Source organism: Dromiciops gliroides, chromosome 4, assembly GCF_019393635.1.
Source record: "Dromiciops gliroides isolate mDroGli1 chromosome 4, mDroGli1.pri, whole genome shotgun sequence".
In the NCBI taxonomy this organism is placed as follows: Eukaryota; Metazoa; Chordata; class Mammalia; order Microbiotheria; family Microbiotheriidae; genus Dromiciops; species Dromiciops gliroides.
This window is the reverse complement of record NC_057864.1, coordinates 370,504,256-370,524,135: the sequence shown is the minus strand read 5'-3', so window position 1 is coordinate 370,524,135 and position 19,880 is coordinate 370,504,256. Positions and strand designations below refer to the sequence as shown.

At 39.3% G+C, this 19,880-nt stretch overlaps 1 protein-coding gene across 1 annotated transcript; it reads right to left on the bottom strand.

The window, feature by feature from the left end:
* Positions 1-16,023: 16,023 nt before the first annotated feature.
* TCF21 (transcription factor 21) lies at positions 16,024-19,207 on the bottom strand. Its single transcript, XM_043962796.1, has 2 exons — positions 18,449-19,207; positions 16,024-16,418 (listed from the first exon to the last, which is right to left on the bottom strand). Exons 1-2 carry the CDS (start codon positions 18,896-18,898, stop codon positions 16,329-16,331), a joined length of 540 nt encoding a protein of 179 aa, XP_043818731.1. The 5' UTR covers positions 18,899-19,207; the 3' UTR covers positions 16,024-16,328.
* Between the last annotated feature and the right edge of the window lie 673 nt (positions 19,208-19,880).

Here is a 19,880-nt window from a genome sequence, read left to right as displayed (position 1 = left end):
GTCTAGCTGTGCATTCTGGTATTCTGGTCTTTTATCTATTCACCTTCCATTCCTTTCCCCCAAAGTTATTCCTAACACATCACTAGTGTAAGAATATAAAGAGAAGTGGATTCGGAGCTAGAGAGCCTGGGTTTGAATTACAATTCTTCTACATACTATTGATGTGACCTTAAGCAATTTGCTTAATCTCTGTGGACCTGTTTTCTCACCTCAAAAATTAAGGGGTTAGGCTTAGATGATATCTAAGGGCCCGTCCAGCTCTAAATATGTTACTGCAAAATTTTTGTTTCCATGATACTCTCTTCATATGATTGAATATGTTAAGAAAAAAGTAAGAGTTTATCAAAAGCTCGTAAGGTAATAGGAAAGTCTTAAGAAAATTCTTTAGATCCTATATGGGAAAACATGCCCAAGTTAATAAAACTAATTCATAATGAAGAAAGCAGCAATAAGTGAAATTAAAAGGAAATTAACAAAATATTGTCAAGCTTTTCTCCCACCGATTCTTTTATTTTTTCTTTTCCTTATCTATTTTTAACATTCATTAAAAAAATTGAATTCCAAATTCTCTGTATTCCTCCCATTCTTTCCCTACCCATTGAGAATGTAAGCAATATGATATCAATTTTACATGTGAAGTCATGCAAAATATTTTTCCATACAAGCCAAGTTGCACAAAAATAAATAAAAAGCAAGAAACATTAAAAAAAAAAAAAGGTTTGCTTCAATTGGCAGTCAGAGTTCAGCAGATCTCTCTCTCTCTCTCTCTCTCTCTCTCTTTCTCTCTCTCTCTCTCTGTCTCAACGGATAACATTTTTCATCTTGAGTCCTTTGGAATTGTCTTGGATCATTGCAATGATGGTTCTGCTCACTTTACTTTGTATCAGTTCACATAAGTTTTCCCAGGTTTTTCTGAAATCATCCTGTTCATCAGACCTTATTGCACAATAGTATTATATCACATTCATATAACACAATTTGTTCAGCCATTCCCCAATTGATGGGCATCCCCTAAATTTCTAATTCTTTGACACCACCAAAAAACCCCTACTATAAAGATTTTTGTACATATGGGGCCTTTTCCCTTTTCTTAGATCTCTTTGGGGCACACACATAGTAGTGGTATTGCTGAGTCAAAGGGTATGCACAGTTTTATAACTCTTTGGGCATAGTTCCAAAATGTTCTCCAGAAGAGTTGGACGAGTTCACAACTCTATCAAGAGTGCATTAGTGTACATATTTTTCCATATTCTCTCCAGCATTTATCATTTTTCTTTTCTGTCATGAGAGCCAATCTTCTAGGTGGGAAGTGGTACCTTGGAATTGTTTTAATTAGCATTTCTCTAATCAATAATGATTTAGAGCATTTTAAAATTTGACTCGATAGTTTTGATTTCTTCTTTTGAAAACTGTTCATGTTCTTTGACCATTTTTCAATTGTGGAATGACCTTTATTTTTTATAGATTTGACCCAGTTCCTTATATATTTGAGAAATGAGAACTTTATCAGAGAAGCTTGTTATAACCTCCGCCCCCCCCCTTCCCCAGTTGCCACTGTCAGTTTCCTGCTTCCTTTCTAATTTTGGCTGCATTGGTTTTGTTTGTGCAGAACCTTTTAAATTTTATGTTATTTCAATCATTTATTTAATTTCCCAGGATCCTGTCTACTGCTGGTTTGGTCATAAATCCTTCCCTTACTTAGAGATCTTTAAGATAAAATTTTCCATGTTCCCCTAATTTGCTTATGCTAGTACCCTTTATGTCTAAATCATGTACGTACCCATTTTGACTCTATCTTGGTGTACAAGATGAGATATTGGTCTATGCCTAGTTTCTGCCAAGTTGCTTTCTAGTTTTATGAGATAATTTTTGTCAAACAGTGAGTTCTTGTCCCAAAAGCTCAGATCTTTGTGTTTGTCAAACACTAGATTATTATATTTTACTATTGTGTACTGTATACCATTAATTACAGATATTATGTACTTGTAATCTATTCCACTGACCCACCACTCTATTTCTTAGCCAGTATCAGATTATTTGCACGATTACCACTTTATAATGTAGTTTGAGATCTGGTATAGCTAGGCTACCTTCCTTCATATTTTTTTTTCATTGATTCCCATGATATTCTTGACCTTTTGGTATTCTAGATAAATTTTGTTATTATTTTATCTAGCTCTCTAAAATAAGTCTTTGGTAATTTGTTATGGCACTAAATAAATAAATTAATTTATTCAAATTATAATTTTAATATATAAGAAGTGCTGATGATTTATGTGGATTCATTTTATATATTGCAACTTTGTTAAAGTTGTAATCGTTTCAACTATTTAGTAGATTCTCTAGGGTTTTCTAAGTATAATATCATATCTTCAAAAAGTGATAGTTTTGTTTCCTCATTTCCCACTTTTATTCTTTCAATTTCTTTTTCTTGTCATATTACTATACCTAGCATTTCTAATACTATATTGAGTAAAAGTGGTGATAATGGACATATTTTCTTCATCCTTGATCTTATTGGGAAAGTTTCAAGTTTATACTCATTTTAGATACTGCTTTCCCTTGGTTTCAGATTAATATTACTTATAATTTTAAGAAAGGCTCCATTGATTCCTATGCTTTCTAGTGTGTGTTTTTGTTTTTTGTTTTTTGTTTTTTGGGTTTTGGGTTTTTTTGCGGGGCATTGGGGGTTAAGTGACTTGCCCAGGGTCACACAGCTAGTAAGTGTCAAGTGTCTGAGGCGGGACTTGAACTCAGGTACTCCTGAATCCAGGGCCAATGCTTTATCCACTGTGCCACCTAGCTGCCCCTTTCTAGTGTTTTTAATAGGAATGATTGTATTTTGTCAAAACCTTTTTCTGCGTCTATTGATATAACCATATGATTTTTGTTGTTTTTGTAGTTGATATGGTCAGTTGTGTTTACAGTTTTCCTAATATAGAACCAGCCCTGCATTCCTACTATAAATCCCACCTGGTTATAGTCTATGATATTTGTGATTATATATTTTTTGCATCAATATTCATTAGGCAAATTGACTTATAGTTTTCTTTCTTTGTTTTTGTTTTCTCTGGGTTTAAGTATCAAAACCATAATTGTTTTCTAAATGGATTTTAGTAGGACTTTTTGCTTGCCTATTATTTCAAATAGCTTACATTATACTGGGATTAATTGTTCTTTAGATGTTTGGTAGAATTCACTCATAAATCCATCTGGTCTTGGGGAATTTTTCTTTGGGAGCTCATTTATGGCTTGTTCAATTTCTTTTTTCTAAGATAGGGTTAATTCTGTTGATCTGCACAATTTATATTTTTGTAACTATTCATCCTTTTCACTTAGATTGTAAGTTTTTTTGGCACATGTTTGGGCAAAATTACTCCTAATAATTTCTTTGATTTAATCTTCGTTGAACATCTTCATTGTACATTCATCCATTTCACTTTTGCTTTGTTTTTGTTTTTGTTTTTTGTGAGGCAATTGGGGTTAAGTGACTTGCCCAGGGTCACACAGCTAGTAAGTATTAAGTGTCTGAGGCCGGATTTGAACTCAGGTACTCGACTCCAGGGCCGGTGCTCTATCCACTTCGCCATCTAGCTGCCCCCATCCATTTCACTTTTGATACTGGTAATTTTGTTTTCTTCTTCCTTTTTAAAAACCAATTTAACCATTGGTTTATCAATTTTGTTGTTTTTTTTTTCATAAAATTAGCTCCTACTATTATTTATAAGTTAAATTTTTATTTTCAATTTCATTAATCTTTTCTTTGAGTTTCAGAATTTCCATTTTGATATTTAATTAAGGATTTTACTTTCCCCCCCTTTTTAGGTTTTCTTTTTAGCTATGGGCCCAATTCATTAATCTGCTCTTTCTCTCTTTTATTGATATGTGTGTGTGTTTAAAGGTGAAGGATTTCCCTCGAATGCTGCTTTGACTCTATTTCACAAATTTTGGTATGTTGTCTCATTATCATTCTCTTTAATGAAATTATTGATTGTTTCTATGATTTGTTCTTTGACTCATATTCTTCAGGATTAGATTATTTAGTTTCCAATTAATTTTTAATATATCCTTCCATGGCCCTTTGTGGAATTAATTTTTGTTGCATCATGGTCTGAAAAAAGATGCATTTAATATTTCTGCTTTTCTCTATTTCTCTGTGAGGTTTTTATGCCCTAATACCTGGTCACTTTTTGTGAAGATGCCATGTACAGATGAGAAAAAGATATACTCCTTTCTATGGCCACTCAGTTTTCTCTAGAGAGCTATCATATCTGACTTTTCTAAAATTTTATTCATCTCCTTAACTTCTTTCTTATTTATTTTACGGTTAGATTTATTGTGCTCTGAGAAGGAAAAGTTGATGTCTCCCACTAATAAAGTTTAACTGTCTATTTCTTCCTGTAACTCATTTAACTTTTCTTTAAAAAAATTTGGATGCTTTGCCATTTGGTGCATAAATTTTTAGTATGGATATCATTTCATTGTCTGTGGTACCTTTTAGCAAAGACGTAGTTTATCTGCTTATCTCTTTTAAGTAGATTTATTTTTGTTTGTGCTTTGTCTGAGATCATGATTGCTATCCCTGTTTTTTTTTTACTTCAACTGAAGCATAAGATTTTGCTTATTTTATCTCTGAATGTCTCTTTTTCAATTGTATTTCTTGCAAACAAAATGTTGCTTGATTCTGGTTTCTAATCCATTCTGCTCTCTTCTTCCATTTTATGGGTGGACACATTGAGTTTAAGATTTCTATGATCATCCAGGTGGAGATTTCCAGCAGGGAAATCCAGCAGGTGGTGCAAGCCTGGGATTTGAGAGATTTGGTCCACATATATAAATTTGGGCATCATATCAATAAAGATTACAATTGAACCCTTAGGTGCTGTTGAGATCACTTAGGAAAAATATAAAGAGAGAAGAAAAGAGGGCATAGGATAGAACTTTTAGGAAAAACCATCCTTTGGAAGTAGGAGATGTGGAAAGTGGTCCTGAGGAATCATCAAATAGGTAAGGGGTAAACCAGGGAAGAATAAGGGAAATCAAGGGAAGAGAGTGTATCTAGCATGAGCAAGAGGCGTTCAACAGTGACAAAAGTTGTAGAGAAGTCAAGGGGGATGAAGCTGAAAAAAGGCCATTGGATTTCGTTTTTTATGACATCATTCTGGAAAGAGAAATTTCAGAAGAGTGCTAAGACTGAAAGCCAAATTGAGAGGAATTAAAAGGAGCAGAGGTAACCAATGTTGTGGATTCTTTTGATTGCTTTGACTATTTAGGGTGATAGTTTGAAAGGATGGCAGGAATAAATGAAGGTTTTGGAGAAAAGGACAAACTTGTACATGTCTGTAGGCAATGAGGAAGCATCCAATAAATAAAGATTGAAAATGAGAAAGAATGATTCAAGGGGTAAATTCCTGGAGTACAGGAGGGCTTTAGATCTAGTTACTTTCTGGGAAGGTTGTTATAGGTACTTGTCATATATTTTGATGTCAATAAATTATAGTTAGATACATTCCCTAAGCATGAACTATGTCTATCTTTCTAGAATCCATAAATTAATGGCTACTGGATGAGATCAAGGTGGAGAATGGAAAGAGAGAAGACCAAGGACAAAGCCTTTTGAGAAATTCAAACTTAGGGACCAAGATAAGGAGAATGAAATACCAAATGGAATCAAGAAGGAACAGTCTGAGAGTGGAAAATAACAAAATATCAGGAGACTGTAGAAGATATAGGAGAGAGAAGTATAGAAAAGTGATCAATAGTGCCCCAAATGACTGAAAGTTAAAGAATTATGAGAATGTAGAAAAGGTTAATATATTTGGCAAAGAAGAGGTATCCTCGAAAAGCTAAGTATTGGTAGAGTAATGAGGTTGGAAAGCAGATTGCAAGAGGTTGAAAATGAAGTGTTAAGACTGGGAGCAAATGACTATAGACTATACAGGGTTAGCTAGGAAGGAGAGAATTGAATCCTAGGATTTAGAGGTGGAAGAAACCTTAGACATAATTTAGTCCAGAAACAGTAGAAGTATAACATAATTTGAATGGATGGCAGGATCAAGGAAAAGGTTCTGGTTTTTGGTTAGAGGAGACCTGAACATGTTTGTAGTCAGTGGGAGAGGGAGAAAGATTGAAAAGGACAGAAAGAGGGGGTATGATCAATGGGGAATGAACAGAGAAATGCTGAAGGGGTGAGCTAAAGTGTCATATCAGGTGGCATCTAGGCATCTTAGGAAGCAAAGTGTTCGACTTAGAGGAACTATAAGTAATTTCAGATTCCAAGTCGGGCCTCTCCTGAAGTATTGGAGATATGGATGCATGTGCCACTTGCATCTCCTGATTATGCCTTATCCTCTGACTTATTGGTATGAGATTCCATAATGGATATCTGTGAGTTCAACCAAGCACTCAGGGCCTCTTCACCACCAAGTTATTCTTTCCTCATTAATATTTCATAATTACAGATACATAGCATATAACATATGCATACATACATATATGACATTTAACTATATGATAGATAACATAACTATATAGATAACATATAACTATAACTATGATTTGAACTCAAGTTTTCCTGGTACAAGATCTTACACTTTATCCACTATTCTAAGTGTCCATAAGAAATAAGGAATATTCCAAGTCCTCCTGACCATGGGTGTGTGGGGATAGGGGTAAGGTGAGAGAGCTGTCCTATGTGTTTGTGTCCTTATCTGAACTTCCCTCTCTCTTTTCTGTGTATTTTTAAATACTTCATCACTATCATCCAAAAATAAACCTCACAAGTATAAGATGAGAGAGGCAGGGATTCTTTTTTCTTTTCTGTACAATGAGGGTTAAGTGACTTGCTCAGTGTTACATAGCTAGTTAAATGTCAAGTGTCTAAGGCCAGATTTGAACTTAGGTCCTTCTGAATCCAGGACCAGTGCTTTATCCACTGTGCCACCTAGCTGCCCCTGAGAGGCAGGGGTTCTTAACTTGGTGTCTATGAATTTTTTAAAAAGTATACATATATATATATATATATATATTTTTTACTGTGGCAATTGGGGTTAAGTGACTTGCCCACGGTCACACAGCTAGTAAGTGTTAAGTGTCTGAGGCTGGATTTGAACCCAGGTACTCCTGACTCCAGGGCCAGTGCTCTATTCACAGTGCCACCTAGCTGCCCCTAAAAACGTATATTTTGATAACTGTATTTCAATATAATTGCTTTCCTTTGTAATCATGTATATTTTATTGCTTGCATTTACAAGCATTCTGAGATGATGTACATGGGCTTCACAGACTGTTGAAGTGGCCTATGAACCAAAAAGGCTAAGAATTTGTGCTTCTCCCCCTTGAATCTGACATTGTATAGAATCATAAAATCTTAGACTTAGCCTTGAAGGGCCCTTGAGGTCTTCTAGTACAAACTCCTCATTTGACAATTAAGGAAACCTATATATGGGCTCACATAGTGCACAACTGAGGCAGTATTAGATCCAGTTCCTCTGGTTCTAAATATAGTGATCATTTTTGTGTATGAAGAGTTGACAAATTTATGACAAAGCATTTATTAAGGGTTTACTATGTGCAAAGCTTTGCGTTACGTGCTGAGGATAGAATAGCAAAGACAGTCTTTGCTCTCAAAATGTTCAAACTCTAATGGGAGAGACAGACAACACATAGAGGAGGCCTCAGTTGCAGTGCAGATGGAAAGGGCCCATGGTTCTTAGGGTAGCAGATCACAATACATTTTGTTCAATGCTTTTTTCCCTGATAAAACCATTGATTTCTGCCGTTGAACCATTTGACAGTGATAAAGACTTTGGTGGTGAGAACTTTCTGTTCTGGGTCTTCAGTAGCTGTCATTGCTAAGGAGATGGGAGTTTAGCAATTGCAGGTGCAGGTTCCAGGTCACATTTCCATAGGGTTATGTTCTCGAATGATGGCTTCAGAGACTTGGGTAGAAGCATGACCCATAGGCTAGGGAGTATTGGTAATCCCAAGACTCTTGTATTTATCTGCCTATCAATGATAGTGGGTCAGTGATTGGTGTTGGTGTTGGCTTATGGTTACCTATGTTGGTGTCTTATTTCTCCCTCTCCCATTATACTAAAAGCTTCTTTAGGTCTTAGCTAAACTGTGTATGTCTCAGGGTCTCAGAAAGTACTCTGCACACAATAGGTTCTTAAATAAATGTATTATTGCATTTTGTTAGCATAGCCTTCAAGGATTCAGGCATTGGAGTACGACTGTTCCTCAAATAAAATGATAAAATATTTAGTAGAAATTAAGAATGTTAAAAATAAAAAGAAATTAGGAACGGTTTTTATTTCTTCATCAGAAAACTACCTATTCATATCCTTTGATTTGCATGATAACTTTATTATATATTTAAAAGGAATAGCAAGTTGTACATAACAGATTTTCAGTTTTATGTGCAAACATCATTTTTATTATACTATGTTATGGAAATGCTCGTTTTATTTAATAAATTTAAAGCAAGAGAAATAAAATTTTAAAAAAGAAATTAAGTACTTCTTTGAATGAATAGTAACATTGCATTTCAAATTCTGCTTGGATGGCTTTCTCCTGTGAGTAGCAGAGGAAATACTGCTCCAAGTTCATGAATTTGTGTCTGACTCTGATGAGGTGAGGTATGAGGGTGAAAGGAACATAGGCAAAGTACTAAAGGATACAAATCACGCTAGCTGAGACTCTCAGCTGGGAGCTGTCAAGTATCAGTCAGAATGAGAGCACAGGCTTTAGAACTGGAAGGGGCCTCAGAAGCTATCTAACTCAATCATTTCAATTTTACAGCTGAGGAAACTGAGGCCCTCACTCAGATAAGGGAAGCAACTTACCCAAGGATACCCAGGTAGCAAGAGGAAGAGTAAATATTTGAATCCAGGGCATCTAATTAAAAATCCAACATCTTTGTTGACTTCCCTAAATAGTTGGTAATAGAAGCCTTCTGTTATGGTTCTGTAAGAGCTCAGGATTTTGGTAGATTCTTTGCTAGAAATAAAATTCTGAAAGGATTTCAACATTGATTGAGAAGAGTAACTCCTATGTGTGTGACATTGGCTCAATCATTAGAAAACTACTATGAGGATTTCATTTTCATTAGGGATTAATTCCATGAACATTCATATAATAAGCTCTTATTAACTATGAATGTTTAAATGTAACATAGAATGGCAGTTTGGGGTCTCCTTACCTAGGGTCACATAGTTGCTTTTGGATCTTCTGCACCCCAAGCCTAGGACTCTATTAATTATACCTCACTGACTCTTGGGTATAATCTACAATAATCACAAATGTGGTTATCCCAGAGAAAGCCCAGACCTTTATAAAATTTTTGTTATTGTCATTGGCTAGGCTCTGTTTTTGCCAGTGGGCAGGGCAAAATGGTGAGGCATCAATTCCTTTTTGTGCTTGGAGGTATCATTTAGTGACCTGGAATCAGCAAATTTGCTAAATAGACTAAGGACTGTCCTTAAAGGGCTAAATCTATGCATTAAGTGCTACAATTTGGTTATCAACAGAATGAGTCTTAAATGTAAAAATCAATTCTCTAACAATATTTCATTTTTGCAATAAGATTCTCATTAGTTCCTTATAAGTTAATGATTCAAAGATAAGCAACTCATTAATTTAGAACATCTGATAATGGAACTCCTTACCCTGAAAAGAGGGAAAAGATGCAATTTGTAAGTAGGAAGAAAAAAAAATTGGGTAGGTAGGTGGGGGAGGGGTAGAGTTTAAAAACCCACCCCCTCCAATTGATTGCCTGCAGTCTCACTTATAATTGTTGGCTTTCTTCTTCTCTTCCATTTGAAAGATTTGAGTTCAAGCTCAAGAGAGTCCTAACAACAACCCCAGTTTTAACTGCCTTTATTTTATCTGTCCTCCAAGACTCAAACTTAATGATTTATCTTCCCTCGATCAAAAAAGGTTTCTTCTGCTTCCTATCCTTTCTTCACCCTTGACACTAGGCTCCCATAGTCTAGGGCAGTCCTCCCAATTGAAAGAAGAGTTATATCGCTGCTGTGTCTGTCTAGATAGGATGCTAGAACTTTGCAGTTTCATGCAAATGAGCCTTGGAAAAGAGCTTAAAAGAAAGAAAGGAATGACTTGCATTTTTATCCTGCATATTCTTCCTGTTGGTAAAAGAGAATAAATTAGGGGTAGGGAGGAAAGGAAGTGTTTGAAGAGGAGGATTCAAAAATGGAGAATGGATTTTAGAGACCTTGGCTTTATCTGACTCTGTCTCTTCTTGTCCTCCCCCCAGGGTTTTGAGTGGACACTAATTGGAGAACTTTCACCCTCGTGTTTGCAGTGTCAATAGAATTCTCAGGCTCACTTATATCCTGGGAGACTCAAAGGATGAGTGTGGAATGGGACAGAGATCTAAGAGGCAGTTCAGCGTGACTAGTAGTATGTTTCATCTTTTGTAGCAGACTGTAGCTGACTATCCCCTTCCACCAGCAAACTCCTGAGTACAGCAAAGCTCAGCTACAAAAGATCAGAGGGCCCTTCCTCCTTCCTTAAGGGCAGCGACTCCTCCCTGTTCTCTTCCTGGCTTCAGTATCTCCCACCTCACTGAGACTGCAGCTTGAATTCTGAAAAGTTCTCCTTGGATAACTAACCTCAGGTCAGACCTCCCAGGAACCAGAATCGCATTACCCCACAACAACAGCAAACAAATGCAAGTAAGCCAGAACCAGCACTAAATGTGGTCCACTTCATAACTTTAGTTTGATGTGCAAACGAGACTGGACATAGGGAGTGTGGACCCTGGAGACCAAATCCAATTTGGTCTTTGACTCAGAGAAAGAAGCTATGATGCCCGCTGACCCATCAGTGGGTTACCAGCTAGCAGGGCCAGTGATATACTCTCCCAAACCCTCTCATGCATGTTTGTTTCCCTATGTGCTGCTTCATGTGTCTCCTGGCCTTTATCTATACCAGACATGCTTAATATTCACATGTAATCTTGTCATAGACATATTTAGTTTCGATAAGGTAGTGAAACGCTGCCCCCAAACAAGTGAAGGTGGCTTCATTTCTAGGCTGGCCTTGTAGTTTTAAGAATGATCTTCTAGGGGGAAGCTAGGAGGCACAGTGGATAGAACACAAGCTCTGGATTCAGGAGGACCTGAGTTCAAATCTGGCCTCAGACACTTGACAGTTACTAGCTGTGTGACCCTGGGAAAGTCACTGAACCCTCAGTGCTCCGAAAAAAGAAGAAGAAGAAGAAGAAGAAGAAGAAGAAGAAGAAGAAGAAGAAGAAGAAGAAGAATGATCTTCTGTATTCTCTTTCTTGCCCTCATCCTCCCCTCCATTAGTTATGGAATTAGAAAATAATGTAATTCAAGTACAACCTGGACTAAATTTATAAAAGACATCATCAAGGAGCTGTGTGCCTAGACGAGGAGCAGAGCTGGCTATAGCTAGAATGAAAGAGAATAGATGAACAGCCCAAGTGCTACACTGGTATCCTACAGCAGTAAAGAATAAAAGAAAAGCATCGAATGCTCAGAGGAGGATCTTCTAAGCAATATATTTAAGGAACGACATGGATGATATTCTCCCCGGATAGGAAGGCATGAATGGTTTGCAGTTGGCATTGAATGAGAACCAAGATTCTTCCAAGTAGTGATTTCTGGATGGACTGAAGAAAAGCCCAGCTTGCTTACTTTTGGACTGTCAGTGGTTGTTAGTATGGTGTAGTGACAAGAACCTTTTTCTTCAAGATGAAAGACCAGCATTCCTATGTGGGCTCAGACTTTGACTAGTTCTGTGAAGTCATTGCACCTCTTTACCTACCTCACAATGTTTCAGAGATGCATATTGTAAATCTTAAAGCACAAAACCAATCATTATTGTTAGGCATGTTTTCCATGACTACTCACGTATAACTCATTTTGAAATGCTTGAGTTCTACTGAGTGGAGGGTGGGAATGGAGGAGGAAGAGAAGCTGGAACACAAATTTTTTAAAAATTGATGTTAAAATGTGTTTTTACATATATTTTGGAAAATAAAATTCTATTCAATAAAAAAAGAAAAAAAAAGCATATGGGGGGGGGAGCAGCTAGGTGGCACAGTGGATAAAGCACTGGATTCAGAAATACCTGAGTTCAAATCCAGCCTCAGACACTTGACATTTACTAGCTGTGTGACCCTGGGCAAGTCACTTAACGCCCATTGCCCTGCAAAAAAAAAATTAAAGAATATATGATAGCTATTTCTTTTGGGAAGCAGCTGAAAATAGTTTTCCTCTCCCTTTTTTCTTCCCCTTTTCTGTCCCACCAAGAAACATATCTTAGCAGTCTTCTGCCCAGATTTCTCCACAGATCATTAACTACAAGGGGAAAGAGGGAACTTTGCTTATATCTTCCTCTTCTGTTTAGTTTGGTAATAAGTGAATTGTTTGACAAACAGTGGGGAAGCCTTTGACAAGCACATAGATGTTTGCTAGTAAAAGTCAGATCCACAGTCAGGGAGATGTGTAAGAATTGAATACAAGTTATAACTTAGCTTAACTGTTAGTATGTGGGATAGGACTTTAAAAAATCCTCTAGATATATTTATTTGAGTCACTTCCTTCCCTTCACAGATGCTGTTCAAGTTGTTTTGTCTCCTTTCCATTTTTTTAAAAGACCTGTTAATTTCCTTCTTGTATCTAATTGGCACTTCTCTTGGAACTGACAATTTTTTTTTTCTGGTGGCCAGTGTTGATTCCTCCTCCAATCTCCTCAAGCCAGGTGAAGCCAACAATGAAGAGATCTTAGCCTTGAGTCCGGCCTCTTTGCCTCACAAGAGCCCAAAGACCTTTAAAATAACGGAACCGATTTTGGTCTTTGGTTGTCAAAAAGGGATGAGGATGTTTTGAGGAAAAAAGACTGAAGGAGCAACGGAAACAAGGGAAGGTCAAAAATGAAGGTTTAGAGTAGGAGGTAAGGGGAGAAAATTTTAAAAAGGATATAATGAGGGGGAAGTAGATAGAGCGCCACAGAGAATCATGTAGGGTGTGTTTAGTAGTCCAGGGCCATTGGTGGCCCACGTCCAAACTGTCTGCCTCGGTGGGGTCATTGTAAAAGGACCAGTTGAGGGTGATAGAAGTCAAACCCGGGAGTTTGCTCACTTTCTTTAATGATACTTAAGGAGCCTTTTAGTTACTCACTATTTCTAGCGATCACCGATTGACCAGAAAATTCCTTCATTTTCTTTCCATCAAGAATAATAATAGGGGGCAGCTAGATGGCACAGTGGTTAAAGCACTGGCCCTGGATTCAGGAGTACCTCAGTTCAAATCCAGCCTCAGACACCTAACACTTACTAGCTGTGTGACCCTGGGCAAGTCACTTAACCCCCATTGCCCCGCAAAAAAAAAAAAAAAAGAAGAAGAAGAATAGATGACACTAACTTTAAAGTTTGGAAAGTGCTTCACAAATGTGAGGTCAGTCGGTTCTCTCTACAACCTTGTGAAGTAGATGCTATTATCGTCATCCCCATTTCACAGATAAAGGGACTGAGTCTCCTAAAAGTTAAGTGACTTGCCCAGGACTGTGCAGCTGGTAAAGATAGATGCGGGATGCAAACCCAGGTTTGACTTATTTGAGGTCCTCTTTCTATTTACTACAAAATGCAGTCTCATCTGAAAGCTTTGCGGATTCTGTTCGAATTCCAGCTCTGCTATTCATGGTGCCACATGTACAATGGATGCTGCTGCGCTGTCTGCGAATGTGGACGTTACTTGGAAACCGTGTAGGGTGGTTTGAATGTATCTAATGCATAACTGACTTGGTCAAAGATAGGGGAAATTTAGGTTTGTCTGCATCTGTTCCTCTTCTGGATAAAGCCGCTTTCTCCCGCAGTTCTCAAAAGCTGGCTTTTTTGGGCCAGTGACTGCCTAAAAATAAATAACTAAATTCCCAAGCCCAACGCACTCCCTTGCTTCGGAGGAGTTTAGGTGCGAACTTTCCGAACGTCTTTACTACGCCCTTCTTCTCCGAACTTGTTTTTAGAGACAGGATATTTGGGTTTGGGCGGTCACTGTGCTCTAGTGATTAGTATTATCTGTAGTATACTCAGATACTACAGATATAGTAAAGATGTGGGGAGGGCTGCCTTTTTCTTGTCCCTAATAAATGTCGACTAGGTTTGCAGTTTGGGGTTTCCCCTCGGCCCTGGTTGACTGACAATGTCGGTCCAGTAGCAGATAGGTTGTTAAGTGGTTTGTAAGGTTATTTTCTAGATCGACACTCAAGTGAGACTAGAGACTTAAGACACCTGAAAGACAAACCACGCACTGATTCATCACCCACTTGCTAGGCCGATGTGTTTCAGGGTTGTAGCTGATGCACCTGCGAGAAGAGGCAGCTGGAGCAGGTGAAGTGTGTACTGGAGGAGAAAGTTGGAGAAAAAGAGTCAGACTCTTAGGCCGGTAAAAGAAAAGGAGCAAAGCGCTTCTGGGGCGAGGAACATTCTAAAATGGCCTCTCCTCCTTGTTTCCCCCTTTCCTTTCCCAGCATACATTAAATTGCAATTTGCTGAGATTGTCACCAGCCTCGGAAGCAATACTTACTAGTGCAGAATTCTCCCTACGTAGTATACAATCCCTGTTCATTCCACATTGGCCTAGCTGGGGACCCCTGAACTCAGGCCGTCAGAAATATCACAGAGTTTCTCTTCTGTTTCAGGAAAGGGGTGGGGGGTTGGGAGAGGATGAAGAGGAATGGGGTTGGGTAAAATCTCTCAACCCAGGTACCCGCCCCCGTTACACCCCCTCCCCCCATCGAAAAGAGCAAGTGAAGCGGAAATTTAAAGCCCCTCTGCTAGTAATAACAGTATAAATAACCAAAGACATCTTGTAAACAGTGCGGTCATAACCCTGAAAAATTAAACAGCCCCGGTGGGATCTGGCGCATCAGCCGCCTCTGGTTTCCAATGGGGCAGTAGAGGGAGGACAGTCCCATGCTCCTTGGGCTCCTTTCTCTGTTTATCTCACTTTAATCTCCCACAGACGAGCTGATCAATAGACTAGAAGATGTTTAAATTAAAACCCAAGACAGCCGGAAGTTCTTGTGGAAAGTGGGGAACTCCCTCTACAACCCCCAACCGCAATGTGTCCATACAAGTTCAATAATCATAGAAATATTGGCAGCTGAACTGAAGAAAAGGCGGGGGGAGTAGAAAGGAGCGCTCAGTGGAAAGAGAACAGAACTTTTTGAGTTTTCATGCTCTTAGTTCCTTCGTATTCTTCTCCTGGAGTGGAAATGTAGGTTGGTAATTTCTTGTCCATTCCTGAAAACGTATACAAGCTGAAATTCACATCATACCAAAGTAATCCGTAAAATTTCAAATCCTTGAAAAGGTTATCTCCTCCGCCCCCCAACCCCACCCCAGCCGGCCGCATCACGCTTCTCCAATACATTTTTCCTCGCACACCATCATCTTTCTACTGACTCCACTCAAGTTAGCTTCATTCTGCTTACTTTTACTGCAGGGTCTCTGGAGAAATTTTCCCCTAGAGAAGTTTTGCTCTCTTACAATTAAAAAAAAAATCAGACCAGATAAACAATAGTTATTATTATTATTACTGAAAGCACAAAATCCCGATGAAAACAGCAATAACAAAATATGGCCTATAATTTTATAACAGAAAACGACCGTTTCTCCAATCTGGATCAAACAAGTTTCACTCATGTGACGTCCTGTCAAAGTTTGGTTTGGATTTTAGAAGAACTGAAAAATGCAACTACTTCATCTACAAATACCACTTTTCCCCATAAGTCCATAAAGTCCTAAGTCCTCCCACTCATCCTCCTTTACTTTATGAAAGATATAACTCCGCCAATATCAAGGTCTTCTTTTTCAGTATAAAGAAAGATTTATTCACAGAAGTAGCAAAACCATTCCAAAAGGAAAAAAAATAGATCTTTTAAAGTGAATTATTTTATAGATGTGACTATCAAAGTCAGCTGTTCTATCATCTACATTTTCACAACATATTGTACAAAAGATACACATGATAGGTTTTATTATATATTTATATATTCATATTTATATATTGCACTTGAACCAGCAAGGCTTGGGGAGTCACTCATTCATTGTACATGTTTATAAAGTTAAATAGATGGGAAATTTAAATGTACATTTGGTCTCCTCTTTGGTCTGGAAATTAATCTCCTCGTCGCTATAAAGTGTTCTTAGGAGAAGGGACAGGTAGTGGGGGCAGGAGGGGGAGAGAAGAGGGGAGGGAGGAGAGCATGGAGGGCTTTCCTGCCCCCCAGACCCTTCCAGTAGAAAGTCTTTTCCCAGGCTCGCAGCTCCTTGGTCAGGATGCTGTTGTTCCACACAAGCGGGTCGCGTTGACCACTTCTTTCAGGTCACTCTCTGGTTTTCCAGCCACCATAAAGGGCCAAGTCTGCAGTTAGGGAAAAGATGGAGGTTGCAGGAGGGCCGACAGTATTTGGGGTGGGGGTGGGGTGAGTAGGAGTGGGGATGGTGGTTAGAAAAAGGGAGGTAAGGAGGGACTTGGAAAAACTCATCTCTGCTATTTACTGGTACAAGTTCGAGGTGTAAGTAAAAACATCCCACAGTAATATGTCTCTCTCTCTCTCTCTCTCTCTCTCTCTCTCTCTCTCTCTCTCTCTCTCTCTCTCTCTCTCTCTCTCTCTCCCTCCCTCCCTCCTTCTTAAAAATTTGGGAATCAAATAAAAGATAGAGTGGAAAAGGAAAGTAGAGGGGAGGAAAGGAAAGGAGGGGAGAGATTAGCAAAGTTTGAAAATGACTTGCTTTATTTTTGAACAAAAATGGTGGTTTTCTTTACATCCCTCGTAAAATACTTGTTCCTTTCCTTTCTTGCTTCTCTCTCCACTTATTATCTATTACTGAATTTTAGCTATCTTGTTATAAGTCAACTGTCCATTCTCAGACAGCCGACTCCTGTTTTTTGCATCCCTTAAGACAGATTTGCAAGGATATTTGCCAGCCATTGGTTTTTCACGAGCTAAATGGGAACAATAACAACTATGACGATAATTAAAGAGAAAACATTGATAAAGAGGAAAACTCTTTCCTCCCTCTTCTGATTCATAATCTAAACTAGCTTGAGATTGTTATCAAAAGAAGACGAACTGTAGTTGCAATACCAACGCTCTCATTTTACTCAGAGAAATTAAATTGATTTTATTAGTTTAAAAAAAATTTTTTTAAATGAACTTTTAGTTGAAAGAGATTCAGACAAGTAGAAGGCTTTCCCTCTCTCAAGGCTCAGAGTCGGAGGAGCTGCGGTGCTATCTATCCCTCCTAGAGAAGAATCCTCTCTTAATGAATGCACCCTGATAAGAAGCTGATTTTCAGAGGAAAATCTCACATGCTTATCATAGAAAAACAGGAGATAGCAAGTTGCTTATTCTCTTTCTTCAGAGTCTGGAAGTTTTAAAATAAGCAAATTTATTACCAAACAACAGAATCTGAGCACTTTCCCTGAACTGCACAACCCGAGCGAGGGAACATGGTTTACTTAAACGTTTGGCTTTTAAAGAATATTTTATTTTCAGTCTTGACTTAGAAGCCCCAAAGGCCCTAAGTTCTCAGTGAGAATCACCGTTTTGATTGGGTTGAACTAACTGGTGGGAGCTGTTGGAATTTGGAAATGGGGACATAGAACGATAAGACGTTTGTTTTTGGCGGCTGAAGATCGTGTGGTCCCAGATACCTGGCTGCTGGTGTACACACTTCTCAGAGTACTCATACTTTGTAAAGACCTGGGCTACTCAATTTTTTTTTTTATTTTTAAGAGTCTAATTTCAGGAAACAAGGCTTGGAGAGACTCAGTACTCGAAAAATATTGGTTAAAAGGATCATTATGAAAGCAAATACATAAAGGCAAACAGACACTTTAATTTATAGTGGGTTTAGCTGGGGGAGGGAGAGGTAGATATGAGCGAATCTTCTCCAGTTTTGTGGGGGGAAAAACAACAACCCTCCCATGGGCGTCTGACCTCTCCCTATGCTTCTTGCCAATCTTCCCCCATGTTTGATTCTAGCCCCTTTGCTCCTGGCCTGAAATGAAGCCGAAGCTTCCCTCCCCTTCACTAGATTAATAGACTTGCAAACCCCTAATTGGACTGCCACGTTAAACGGCGGTATAAATCAAGTCGGCTACGTGGGTTGGGAGGGGAGTGAGGAGGCCCTGTGAGGTTGTACGAAGGCTGAAGGAGAGAGGACAGACAACTGGAGCATTAGGCCAGTGTTTCAGGAAAGGGCCCTAACTCGGGAAGTGTCTCGATGATTATCCCACTTGGTGGTGTGTAAGCGATCACACATACACTTCCAAACGCACCGGGTGTGCCCATGCGTATGTGTGAGTTGAGTGGGGGGAGGCGGAGGGAAGGAGAGGGGATTGGGTTGGCCAGAGAGCTGTTGGAGAGGCTGGGAGCAGTAACTTACCAGATTGACAGGATGGATGTAACCGTTTTCGTACTTGTCATTGGCCAGGATCTGCCTCAGGTGAGCGATATAACTGGACGCCAGTCTCAGAGTGTCCAGTTTGGAGAGCTTGGTGTCCGGAGGGACCCAGGGCAATGTGGTCTTGAGCCTGGAAAAAGCCTTGCTTAGGACCCGCATCCTGGCCCTCTCCCTGGCATTGGCTGCATTTCGTTGGACTTGCTTCCCTTCCTGGCTGACCCCGTTCAGAGGGTTCTTCTTGGTGGGTGCTTTCCTTCTCTTGCCAGATCCCCCCCTGCCCTTTTGGGGAGACCCATGTTCGCAGTTAGAACTTTCTTCGTTGCTTTCATTTGAAGTCCCAAATTCCTTGTTAGAATCCATTTTCAGGCTGTCGCATTCCAACATTTCCACCTCCTGAAGATCTTCCACATCACTGAGGGAGCCAGTGGACATGGTTTGGGGGAAACGGGACAGAGAAAGAATGGGGGAGAGGAAAAGCAGGAAGAAAAGAAGAGAAGGAGAGAGAGAGAGAGAGAGAGAGAGAGAGAGAGAGAGAGAGAGAGAGAGAGAGAGAGAGAGAGAGAAGAGAATATCTTTTCAAAGTGCAGAGCAGAAATTGCAGGCTGGAAAGGGCTTTGGGGTGCAATTTGGGGTCCCACCCCCTTCCCCTTCTTAGTGCAGTTGGAAGGGGGCTTGTGAGTGTTCTTGCAGTGAAGAGGCCAAGACTCTCCCCACCCCCTGTAGACAGTGACCCGTAGTGGAGTGAGTGAGAGAGAGAGAGAGCTGAGGAATTTGGTGGACACTAGTAATTTATCTGGGGAATAGAGAGGCGGATCCTAGCAGCCCAGGGGAGGGGCCCAGTCTCAGCCACAACCACACTCACAAACCCAGTACACAACAGGAGGAGTTCACACAGATGCACATAGGCCAATCATTCCCAACTTGTCATTTAAAACATCTCCACTGAAGCAGGCAGCAGTCATTCCTAGACACTTCCTTGCCTCTTGCCCTTCCAGTGGCTATCACCTACCCGATCATCTGGTGGCCTTTTTTCCTTCCAGACTCATAAAGATTCGTAGAGCATAGATAGATTTCAGACTGGAAAGAAACTTTGGGGACTTGTTGGCAGCTTTGAGAAAATGGATCTTCTAGAATATATTCTCCCATTGTTCCCCATCTCCATCCCCCAAATCCAAATAGTGCACTCCCTCTTACCCCCCAAATTCCAACAAAAACCCCACCCCAAGAACTCTTCAATAAAAAAAGCTCCCCTCCCCCAGCCAAATGTATCCCTCTAGAGATCCAGCATGACATTCTGGGGCTTTAGTGTATTATTATAACATGAGTTTTCCTGGATTAAATTAAGAGGAACACGCCCCTCTGTCACTCACTTTATTCTCAAAAAACAAAAACAAAAACACCTCTTAGTAGGACC